We start from the raw sequence: 12896 nt of genomic DNA, 5'->3' as shown, positions 1-12896 counted from the left end.
AGCAAACGATATGTCTACTCTATGCAGGACTGAATTTGCGCTGAAGCTTAACTTAAACGGTACCACTAATAGTCGATAACCACTCTGACTGATTTACTAAAATTGATAATTCTGAAAACTGAACATGATTTGTTTAATAAATGATCAGTCTTTTAAGATATACGCACGTCAACAGACGTATTGTAATGCTTCTTTTCCGTCGCTTTAAAAATAACCGCGAGGACATATCATCAAGCAATCTTGTTGTGAATCTGTGCCAAAAATTTCATCAGTAGCAGGATTAAGAGGACGACCATTTGATATTTCCCGGGGGAGGATTGTATTCTTTATTTTAACTTCTTCCTTTTTTTGCAGCGCAATCTAATTTTCGACATCTTTTTACATCTAGCATAGATACGGCGTTGTTCTGTAATGTCCCCTGTAATATTGAGAACAGACGCTTTTCTTTGAAATGGACCCTGGTTATAGCTAGCCCATTACCTACAAAGCTGAAAGGGGCTGTAGGTTTGCACTCCGTCCGTCTGTCTGTCCGTCCGTTATCAGTCCTGTTAATCAGTTTCACGATTTCCCCCCGTTATTTTTTAATGTATAGATTTGATATTTGGTACATAGTTTTATCCTGACCAATTATTACAGATCAAGTAATTTAGTTTATTATATAATGTTGAAAGATTTGTTTAAATAGAAAATTTAAAATCTTACTCAAAAACGCAATTGAAGAAACATATAAATGTAAAAAAAATCTGCTGTTCCTTGCGGGCTAGAGTGCTCAAAAAGGATTCAGAATAAGATGAACAATTGAATAAATATTCCGTTGTAACAAAAAATGTGTTCCGGTGTGACATTTGTTCCGCCGGAGCTAATAGGAAATATGTTCCACCGGAATTTATTTCACAAAATCTGCTGTTCCTTGCGGGCTAGAGTGCTCAAAAAGGATTCAGAATAAGATGAACAATTGAATAAATTTTCCGTTGTAACAAAAAATGTGTTCCGGTGTGACATTTGTTCCGCCGGAGCTAATAGGAAATATGTTCCACCGGAATTTATTTCACAGAAAATATGCATTCGGCAATCCTCGGTAGAATCCGCTATCCTTCTATCCCTCGGCTGTAATACGGTAAGTGATATGTGTCTACGCCTTACATTTCTTCGCCGGAAGATGAACGGTTTACCTCTAGTGGAAGGTTAAAATTTCAAAATGGCTTCCTTTGAAGATTGTATCGAATTTTGTAAAATTGAAAGTGGATTATTCTCATCATGCTCATCGTCAGATATAATTTTAAAAGAGAAGCAATTGGAAACATTAAAGGCGTTGTATTTCAACAAAGACTGCATTTCAGTGTTGCCGACTGGCTATGGTAAAAGCCTGATCTTCCAGATTTTACCTTGGTTTTTTCAAAAGAAACTTGATAGAAAACAACCAATGACCGTTATGGTTGCTTCTCCTCTGAATTCTTTAATGCAAGATCAAGTACTCAGTCTTCGAAAAAAAGGAATAAAAGCATGTAGCTTAAACATTTCAGGTATAGTGTAGTATAGCGCACATACAAATAATATGTAAAATTGAGAATGGAAATGGGGAATGTGTCAAGAGACAACAACCCGACCAAATAAAAAACAGCAGAGGGTCACCAACAGGTCTTCAATGTAGCGAGAAATACCCGCACCCGGAGGCGTCCTTCAGCTGGCCCCTGAACAAATATATACTAGTCCAGTGATAATGAACGCCATACTAATTTCCAAATTGTACACAAGAAACTAAAATTAAAATAATACAAGACTAACAAAGGCCAGAGGCTCCTGACTTGGGACAGGCGCAAAAATGCGGCGGGGTTAAACATGTTTGTCTCTACATGTACAATGTAAACACCTTTGCTCTTACATGTCTAACCCTATCTGCTTGAACTTTTTACGTAACAACAATCACTATTCCATTGTGGTGTCAGATATTTTGTATAATGACGTCAAAATGTTACAGAAACCTGTGTGATATCCAGTAAATTATGGCGAACAAATAGCCATATTAACAGATTAAGGTGTATACATGAAATGTAGAAATAAAACATCAATTTTAAATTTGTATTCTTGTAATGTTTATCAATAGTACTGCTACAAACCCTCTTATGGATAAATATACAAAAATGTATGAGGGTAGTAATGCCCTTTACTGTCTGACGTCAAATGGTTATTTTCAGCTACTGTTAGCGTTAAATTGGTTGAAATTTTACCTAGATATATCCTCATCATGATTTTTCAGAGGTCTTAATATAAATAGCTATATATATATGGTTATTGTCATTTTTTGAAAAATTAAAGTGACACGTCAAAATCAGTAGATTTTTTTTAATGAAAGTGGACGATTCATCATCATGCACCAACAAATACATTTGTGTACCTTTAACGTCATTTGGCAATAAGTTTTACTGTTAAAGATATTGTACTCTTATTACTACGCTCATATAATATATGATCTCCATGGCCTGTTTAACGATGGAGCCCCGCCATCGTTCAAATGTCTTGCGCCATCGTCAAATGACTCGCGCCATCGTTAAATTGTCTTGCGCCATCGTTAAATTGTCTTCCGCCATAGTTCAAAACTTCATCGTTTTTTGTAGCCCGACGCCATTTTTTTATCAATTATAATCAAATGCATGTAATTGCATAACCCTTAGGCTTTTTATGTTATAATCCAATACAGTTCTAACGCCTGAGGGATATCCGGATTAAGATCGCTAATTACTTGTACCTGAGCTTGTACAGGTAGATCAACAAACCAGACAGGAGAATACTATCTGAGGATAGACGATCCATTGTCGAAGTAATCAACTAAGTTTCAGCAAATGATTATGATCATTTAGATTAAATAAATAAATTAATAAATTAATCCAGTTACAAAGAAAACAGTTTAACAAGTCGAACACGTGCTTTATTTTGACTTACGCAATCAGCATCCCCCTTTTTTAAGAAGTACAAAATAAGACGCAAAACAGTAAATATTATTACATCGCAAATAACTCGAGTAACGATAATTTAGAATTACTTTAACAGTTTAAAAGTAAAAACTTAAATATTTCCTGTAAAGAAATATCGTATCTAAATTCCGAATTCATTTCGTATATTACAATCAAATTGATACGTCCGCGTTTCCGGTTTCTATTCAGACTCGAAAGATGCATGTTGCACAGCATCAATTTTTCCAGATAAAGTCATTAAAAACCTTTTCATTTGTCAACGTTTGCTTTACAAATCTCTTTAACCTTTTACATAACTCGTACGAATTGTTTTGTTGTTGCTGCAAATCAGCCATACAGGTAATGGGCTCTGGTGTCCACGTTAACCCCCATAACAATTACCAAAAATAAAAGAAATCTGCTTGGGGACCTGCATGACAGCTTTTGGTCATTCTCGACTAAGGGGGGACCATGAAGACTTGGCATTTGAATGGTTAAAAACAGCAATAAATGAAAATATTGATACTTCTAATTCTATAATGAAAATTCAAATAAATATAATTTAAATAAGCAATGAATTAGCATGTTCACCATCTTTGTATGGAGGGATAAAATACTTCCGATCGCGCTACACTGTACAGCGTAAACAAGGTTTGTAATGGTGAAAGTTCCTCCATGGTTCAATTTTCATCCATGGAGATCCCTGTGTAACAGTAAGCATAGGCAATAATTGATATTGACAAAGTTTGTTTTTCTAAATTATTCATACCACTCTGAAATCATGTGTACTTCATCAATTACTATGCAGCAAACATTTGTCTGGTAAACTTCTGATCTCATTAACTTCCCAAATTTCTTATTGGAAAAAGTTTCTGGATGCACATATAGGATTTGGTACTCTCCTTTTTGTAGTTGTTCAAATGGCACATCTGTTTTCAAATCATTTTCATTGTCGTCATCTTCCTCAAAGGTTATTCCTTTGGTGCCTATTTTGTAGGATAAAAAATGTACATTTTATTTTTGTATCAGACGAATTTCACAAAGGCTAGAGCTGCATTAAACACTTTTGAAATCTAAAAATTGTAAGCTGAATTGATTGAAACTGCAAATCAAACATCATACCTGTATATATTTGATACATGTACATGTACAAATGTATGTACAGTACCTGTCCAAATTTCAAAGTCACAAAGTTATTACCTGTTTTTATTTGTTGCTGTATTGGATATTTGTTGGGGTTTTTAGTCTAGTATTTTGTATATAAAGTGGTCAAATATAGAGGTTTATGTATTATTCAAGTGCTCACTACAGGTGAATTTACACTGTAGACATTGTTAAACATCATTTAAACATGTACTGCTCTTTATTTTAATATTTGTAAAATAAACACAATTGCACAAATAGTTTTTTTTTTATCTATAGATAAAGGAAGATGTGGTGTGAGTGCCCATGAGACAACTCTCCATCCAAATAAAAATTTAAAAAATTAAACCATTATAGGTCAATGTACGGCCTTCAACATGGAGCCTTGGCTCACACTGAACAGCAAGTTATAAAGGGCCCCATAAACACTATTCAAACGGGAAAACCAGCGATCTTATCTTTATAAAAAAACGAGAAATATATCCATCCATTATCATGACAATGTAACACAATACAAAGAAACAGCTAATAAATCATACATTTAGAATTTTAATTATGAAATCTTAAAAAAAGAAAGAACTAGTGAATCTGTGAGCAGCAATGTACGTCATCCACACACCTGACCTTGATCATACATGTAAAATGTTGATCATTGAACAAATGTTATTTTAATTTTCAGAACACTTAATTATATACTTCAAGTATTCATATTCATATTCTTGCGGCGTTTTAGACCTATTGGTGGCCTCTGGTTGTTATTTGGTCAGATTGACTTCAATTGTCAATGGTTCTTAATTTTATTCATTTTGGCTTTTCTCTAGACTATATTTGCAACATTTTTTGAAAACACATGAATTGGTATCCCAAGAAATTATATTATATAATTTCTTGGGCTCTAGCCTTTGTGAAATTCGTCTGATACAAAAATAAAATGTACATTTTTTATCCTACAAAATAGGCACCAAAGGAATAACCTTTGAGGAAGATGACGACACTGAAAATGATTTGAAAACAGATGTGCCATTTGAACAACTACAAAAAGGAGAGTACCAAATCCTATATGTGCATCCAGAAACTTTTTCCAATAAGAAATTTGGGAAGTTAATGAGATCAGAAGTTTACCAGACAAATGTTTGCTGCATAGTAATTGATGAAGTACACATGATTTCAGAGTGGTATGAATAATTTAGAAAAACAAACTTTGTCAATATCAATTATTGCCTATGCTTACATTGGTTATATTTTATATTGAAGACAATTTGTAGAACACCACTGAAATTATATTTAACAGCCCCAATCTTATTTCTTTTAAAATACAGTTGCATTATTATATTCATGAATAATATAATTATTGTTAACAAAACTGATCAGGGTTATTCAACGTATGAGGGTTCGATTCCCTCCCTAGGTAACATATGTACATACATGTACATAAACATTTCAGCTGGTTGCAAAGTGGGTAGTAAGCCTAGTGGCCCCGCGTTGAGTCTTGATCAGTTTGTTGGCAATATAATATCTGAATTTATAATAACAAATAATTGAAACCAAAGACATGACATGTATGATAATAGATTATGATGATATTTGACATTTTCTAAATTCTGTACTTATTGTAGTATCAAGTAGTTACATATGTGTTGAGTTTTCTGCTCTGTTTTGTTAACAATTCAGCTCTAAAGTACATGTATATAAGTAAAAAATTTCAAAATCATTCATAACAAAGATATGAGTTTTATTTGCAGATACTTCATGGAAATTCTCAGCTACAAAAATGTATATTGCATGGGTTTTTTTAAAACTGCATTTCTTAATTAGTAAATATAACTGTTTGTTTTAAAATATAAAATATTTGGTCTGTTTTTCTCTTATTAAAGGTGTACTGTGTGTCTGACTTATGTCTACTGACAAATGATTAAGTTTTTTATCAATGAGGCTGTTGGCATTTTTTTGGTCTTTGAATTAATATACAATTAAACAAATAGTGGCAATATACAATAACAAGAAGAAAAAACTGAATCTTCACATAGCACATCTCAATCTTAACCATAAGGAAACCATATATTGTACATTGTTGTACATGTATAGAAAATGAAAAACTCAATTCTTTTCAATTGAAAAAGAAAATGAAAGTAAACAATCATACCAATTGATAAATAATCAATTAACAAACAATTTCTTTCCACACAAAAAAAGTTAACAAATGCATGATGAATATTAGGTTGAAATACATATTTCATGAATATAGTTTATTGATACAGCTTTGTCAATGTAAATCTTCATCTTCAATTTACACATATATATTATTCCATAAGAGAACATGTCAATCCCTGGTAGTGAATTCATTGCCCTGTATATTTTTCCTTATTTCTTTGTAGGGGTGAAAGCTTTAGACCAGAGTTTATGAAGTTGGGTGAATTAACATGCCTTTTTGAAACGGCAGGACATCTTGCTCTTACAGCAACCGCTACACCAAAGGCACTCAAGGAATTAGAACTAATACTGAACTATAGGGAAACAACTCTTATCATCAGCAATCCAGATCGTCCTAACATATTTCTAGAGGTAAGGAGAAGACTCCCAAATATCCGGAAAATTGACAAATTGGATGAACTGATCAAACCGATAGCTGAACAACTAAATGAGCAGCAAAGCGATTTTCCTCTAACTATTATATATGTTGAAAATTTGGAGAGTCTTGGATATTATTTCCGCTATTTGGAGTATGAACTTAAGGAAAATGGGTACAATGGAATAAATATTCCCGAAAATAGACTGTTTGCTCAATATCACTCTGACTATCCAGAAACTATGAAGCAACATATTGTGAAGGACCTTTGTCAAAGAAAACCTATATTAAGACTGGTCCTTGCAACAGTTGCCCTCGGCATGGGACTAAATGCACCCTCTATTAAGAGAATCATCCATTGCCGACCACCAACAACATTGGAAAAGTACATGCAGGAAATAGGACGAGCTGGTCGTAATGGTGAAAACGCTGAGGCTATTATGTATTTTAACAATAGTGACTTATCAAAAGCACGTGCTGGGTTAACAAGTTCTGTTATTCAATATTGTAAAAATGAAAATAACTGCTTCAGGAAACTATTGGTAAAATACTTTGGATTTGATGATGTATTATATGCTGGTGACAAGAAAAGATGTTGCTCATTCTGCAGCTTAAGGGACGACATCAAAAGATCAATGTAAGATAAAAAACTTAATTCAAATAGTTTGGGGGTGGGGTGTTGAACTGCTGCAAGATTTGGTTATCCGACATTGATTTTTACATATATCCATATGGGTCAATCAATTTTTCCCAAATTAAGTTAATAGGGGGGTAGGGGGTCAGTGCAAAAACTATTTGAATTAAGTTTTTTATCCTTCATTGAACTTTTGATGTCGTCCCTAAGCAATTAAGTTAGAACAAAGAAAAGACCTTGATTAGCACATGTTAATGTAAATAAATATATGGTATGAGTGCCAGTGACACATTTTCCATCTTTGTTAATATTCAAGTAGTTTCCTGAAGCAGCAACATTATATTATTTTTTCCATATTTGATTTAATCAGGGACTTTCTATACTAAAAACAGGACTCGTCTCTGTTGATTTTAACTAATTCACAACACCGCCCCTTGAGAGCTAGCACCTAACAATAAACTTAGTTTCATACATGTATCTCTGATATACATTTACGATGCTAGTAGTTATTTGCATATTTCACAGTACATTTTTGTTACATAATTATAATTATTTGTTAATATAAAATCTGAATAATAGCCATTTACGATGACAAAAAAATTAAGATTTTGAACATGTTGAAAGAATGATGGATTATTGAAATTAGACGTATCCTTTTGAAGAACGTGACGTCCCAGTTGTGTAATACAGTTTACATATCAACCAAGATGGAGAGTACTGAAAATTCAACGAACAAATACCTCTAAGTTCAGAGATCAATATTTAAAAAACGATCAGAGAAATCTTTTGACAAACAGCATTTTAGCAAATGACAAAATGTATCAAATTTCATAAAAACGATTTTTTGTTAAACTTGAGCATATATACATGTAGTTATGAAGAAAACACGAGAAAAAATGATTTGCTATAAAGTCATGTTGCGTCAGCTACCGACAAGATAATATAAGTCTGATAATTTGTATAGAAAGTCCTTGATTTAATTCAGAAATTGATTACTATAACATGTATATTACACTTAAACAATAGTCTCTTATTTCAGAATGTAATATTAACAAATGTTTTTATGTCTACTTTGATGTATTAAGTGCTTTTATTTTGTTAAAAAACATTTATTGCTCATCACTTTCTTCTTCATCTTCGTCTTCATCTTCATCTCCTTCATTTTGTAATGGTGGAAGGTCTCTTTTCAGTCGATTGATTGTTCTTGTAACACTGGTTTCAAATTCAGTTCGATTGAAGGAAAATGGTGATTTCTTTATATTCTTGAAACAGTACAATTGACGACCTGTTTGTTTTACCCATGGTTTCAAAGGTTCAAGTTCTTTAATAATTTGCTTAACATCGTCTTCAACAGATCTTTTTTTATGTCTAGTTTTTTTATCAATCACACCTAGCATAGTATCTACATTTTCACAAATTTGTTTCACAACAGGTGCTGCTTTTGATATTGTTATAATTGAATTTTCTGTTTTCGAATGTTTGACCCTAAACCCCTGATCAAGTCTTTTAGTACCATTACTTGATTTTCTTTTTGCAGGTCAGCTGCTTTGTTTTCCCCTTTTCTACCAGTTATGTTGACAAAAGAACTAGCTCTAACTTTCAATGCCATTTTCTCTGACAGCATGATCTCTGTCTTTAAGATATAATCGATGCATTCTGTCATGTATTTGGATAAATTGGAATGGCTAAAGAAAAATGGTATACAAAATTTCAAATTAATGTTATTTCTATAGATATCTCCTTCTGAAATTGTATCTTTGAAACTTAATATCATCAAATACCATTGCATGAATTGGTTAACATAGTTGTGGAGGTCATCTCTTTCTTCTTTGAATACAGATATTACAATGGTAGTGTTGTTTACATCATTTAAGGATAGTTTTGCACCAGCAGCTGCTTGTGCAGGAGTTATGTTAACTATATATTTCCTCTCTCCAATAAATAATTCAAAGGCAAGCATGTTACCTTGCTGTTGGCTTTGTACAACAAATACTTGTCCATATATTTCCACTTAGATGAGGGTACGGAATCGGCCGAGTTGAGACGAATGAGAAAATATGTTCCAGCACTAAAATTTGTTCCGGACCTAATTTTATGATTTAAAAAAATGAGAAATAAGTTCCGAAATAAAAATCATAGCTCTGTGAATTTTGTTCCGATTAATATTAATAGTTTTTATACGACCGCAAAATTTGAAAAACCATTCGTCTTCGTCTTCGTCGTCGTCCGAATACTTTTAGTTTTCGCACTCTAACTTTAGTAAAAGTGAATGGAAATCTATGAAATTTTAACACAAGGTTTATGACCACAAAAGGAAGGTTGGTATTGATTTTGGGAGTTTTGGTCCCAACATTTTAGGAATTAGGGGCCAAAAAGGGCCCAAATAAGCATTTTCTTGGTTTTCGCACTATAACTTTCGTTTAAGTTGATAGAAATCTATGAAATTTTGACACAAGGTTTATGACCACAAAAGAACGGTTGGGATTGATTTTGGGAGTTTTGGTTTCAACAGTTTAGGAATTAGGGGCCAAAAAAGGGCCCAAATAAGCATTATTCTTGGTTTTCGCACAATAACTTTAGTTTAAGTAAATAGAAATCAATGAAATTTAAACACAATGTTAATGACTACAAAAGGAAGGTTGGTATTGATTTTGGGAGTTTAGGTCCCAACAGTTTAGGAATTAGGGGCCAAAAAGGGACCCAAAATAAGCATTTTTCTTGGTTTTCGCACCATAACGTTAGTATAAGTAAATAGAAATCTATGAAATTTAAACACAAGGTTTATGACCATAAAAGGAAGGTTGGTATTGATTTTGGGAGTTTTGGTCCCAACAGAATAAGGGGCCCAAAGGGTCCAAAATTAAACTTTGTTTGATTTCATCAAAATTGAATAATTGGGGTTCTTTGATATGCCGAATCTAACTGTCATGACTGTGTATGTAGATTCTTAACTTTTGGTCCCGTTTTCAAATTGGTCTACATTAAGGTCCAAAGGGTCCAAAATTAAACTTAGTTTGATTTTGACAAAAAATGAATCAGTTAGGTTCTTTGATATGCTGAATCTAAAAATGTACTTAGATTCTTGATTATTAGCCGTTTTCAAGTTGGTCCAAATCGGGGTCCAAAATTAAACTTTGTTTGATTTCATCAAAAATTGAATAAATGGGGTTCTTTGATATACCAAATCTAACTGTGTATGTAGATTCTTCATTTTTGGTCCTGTTTTCAAATTGGTCTACACTAAAGTCCAAAGGGTCCAAAATTAAACTTAGTCTGATTTTAACAAAAATTGAAATCTTGGGGTTCTTTGATATGCTGAATCCAAAAATGTACTTAGATTTTTTATTATGGGCCCAGTTTTCAAGTTGGTCCAAATCAGGATCTAAAATTATTATATTAAGTATTGTGCAATAGCAAGTCTTTTCAATTGCACAGTATTGCGCAATGGCAAGAAATATCTAATTGCACAATATTGTGAAATAGCAAATTTTTTTTTAATTAGAGTTATCTTTCTTTGTCCAGAATAGTAAGCAAGAAATATCTAATTGCAAAATATTGTGCAATAGCAAGATTTTTTTTAATTGGAGTTATCTTTCTTTGTCCAGAATCAACTTAAATCTTTGTTATATACAATATACAATGTATATTCACTTTTTACTACCAACTGATGAATTAAAATAATCTTTACCATTCAGTGATAACAAGCAGTTTTTTTACATCTTAATATTTTATGATGTATTTAAATGAGTAGTTATTGTTGCAAACTCCATTAGAAATTTTAATTGAGATTAGTTTTGGAATAAGGGAAAGGGGGATGTGATTAAAAAAATTGGGTTCAATTTTTCTCATTTGAAATTTCATAAATAAAAAAGAAAATTTCTTCAAACATTTTTTTGAGAGGATTAATATTCAACAGCATAGTGAATTGCTCTAAGAGAAAACTAAAATTTTAAGTTCATTAGAACACATTCATTCTGTGTCAGAAACCTATGCTGTGTCAACTATTTAATCACAATCCAAATTTAGAGCTGAATCCAGCTTGAATGTTGTGTCCATACTTGCCCCAACCGTTCAGGGTTCATCCTCTGCGGTCGTATAAAGCTACGCCCTGCGGAGCATCTGGTTAAAAAGTAAAATGAATTCCTTTGATATTATTTTTAAACAAACATATACTTATTTTAAAAAATCCATGAACAAGTTCCACTCAAACCTATTTTCACAGAAACTTTGAGAATTGGAAAATTAGTACCTTTGCTTACTTTCAACAAAATTGAACCATACTGGGGCTAGAAGCGAATTATTTCATTTTTCAACTTTCATCAATGTTGGGTAAAAATCATACTTTTTGTTTTGTTTTTATCTTGTAAAGCTAGTGCCCTTTAAATGCATTTCCCAAAATCTTAAAAATGTTGATTACGCGGACGTCGGAGAAGACATCACATGAACATGTATATTTATACAGTTCTTCTTCGTTATAGATTTATTTGTATCCGCAAAGTACCAAAGTGTGGTAGCCAGAAAAAGAAAACAAGTTTTTCTATTTCATACTTTTTATGCCCCACCTACGATAGTAGAGGGGCATTATGTTTTCTGGTCTGTGCGTCCGTTCGTCCGTTCGTTCGTCCGTTCGTTCGTCCGTTCGTTCGTCCGTTCGTCCGTCTGTCCCGCTTCAGGTTAAAGTTTTTGGTCGAGGTAGTTTTTGATGAAGTTGAAGTCCAATCGACTTCAAACTTGGTACACATGTTCCCTATGATATGATCTTTCTAATTTAAATGCCAAATTAGAGTTTTGACCCCAATTTTACGGTTCACTGATAGAAAATGATAGTGCAAATTTCAGGTTAAAGTTTTTGGCTTCAGGTTAAAGTTTTTGGTCAAGGTAGTTTTTGATGAAGTTGAAGTCCAATCAACTTGAAACTTAGTATACATGTGCCCTATGATATGATCTTTCTAATTTAAATGCTAAATTAGAGTTTTGACCCCAATTTTACGGTTCACTGAACATAGAAAATGATAGTGCAAATTTCAGGTTAAAGTTTTTGGTCAAGGTAGTTTTTGATGAAGTTGAAGTCCAATCAACTTGAAACTTAGTATACATGTGCCCTATGATATGATCTTTCTAATTTAAATGCCAAATTAGAGTTTTGACCCCAATTTTACGGTTCACTGAACATAGAAAATGATAGTGCAAATTTCAGGTTAAAGTTTTTGGCTTCAGGTTAAAGTTTTTGGTCAAGGTAGTTTTTGATGAAGTTGAAGTCCAATCAACTTGAAACTTAGTATACATGTGCCCTATGATATGATCTTTCTAATTTAAATGCCAAATTAGAGTTTTGACCCCAATTTTACGGTTCACTGAACATAGAAAATGATAGTGCAAATTTCAGGTTAAAGTTTTTGGCTTCAGGTTAAAGTTTTTGGTCAAGGTAGTTTTTGATGAAGTTGAAGTCCAATCAACTTGAAACTTAGTATACATGTGCCCTATGATATGATCTTTCTAATTTAAATGCTAAATTAGAGTTTTGACCCCAATTTTACGGTTCACTGAACATAGAAAATGATAGTGCAAATTTCAGGTTAAAGTTTTTGGTCAAGGTAGTTTT

At 32.7% G+C, this 12896-nt stretch overlaps 1 protein-coding gene and 1 pseudogene across 1 annotated transcript; one reads left to right on the top strand and one right to left on the bottom strand.

Annotated features, from left to right (window-relative positions):
• Positions 1–1193: 1193 nt before the first annotated feature.
• On the top strand, positions 1194–9472 carry LOC143072171 (uncharacterized). The gene is made up of 3 exons (XM_076246992.1): positions 1194–1523; positions 5053–5269; positions 6470–9472. Exons 1-3 carry the CDS (start codon positions 1199–1201, stop codon positions 7299–7301), a joined length of 1374 nt encoding a protein of 457 aa, XP_076103107.1. The 5' UTR covers positions 1194–1198; the 3' UTR covers positions 7302–9472.
• On the bottom strand, positions 8404–9254 carry LOC143071031 (uncharacterized; annotated as a pseudogene).
• Positions 9473–12896: the final 3424 nt, after the last annotated feature.

This window comes from Mytilus galloprovincialis, chromosome 4 (assembly GCF_965363235.1).
Source record: "Mytilus galloprovincialis chromosome 4, xbMytGall1.hap1.1, whole genome shotgun sequence".
Taxonomy (NCBI): domain Eukaryota; kingdom Metazoa; phylum Mollusca; class Bivalvia; order Mytilida; family Mytilidae; genus Mytilus; species Mytilus galloprovincialis.
This window is presented reverse-complemented; position numbering and strand designations above follow the sequence as displayed.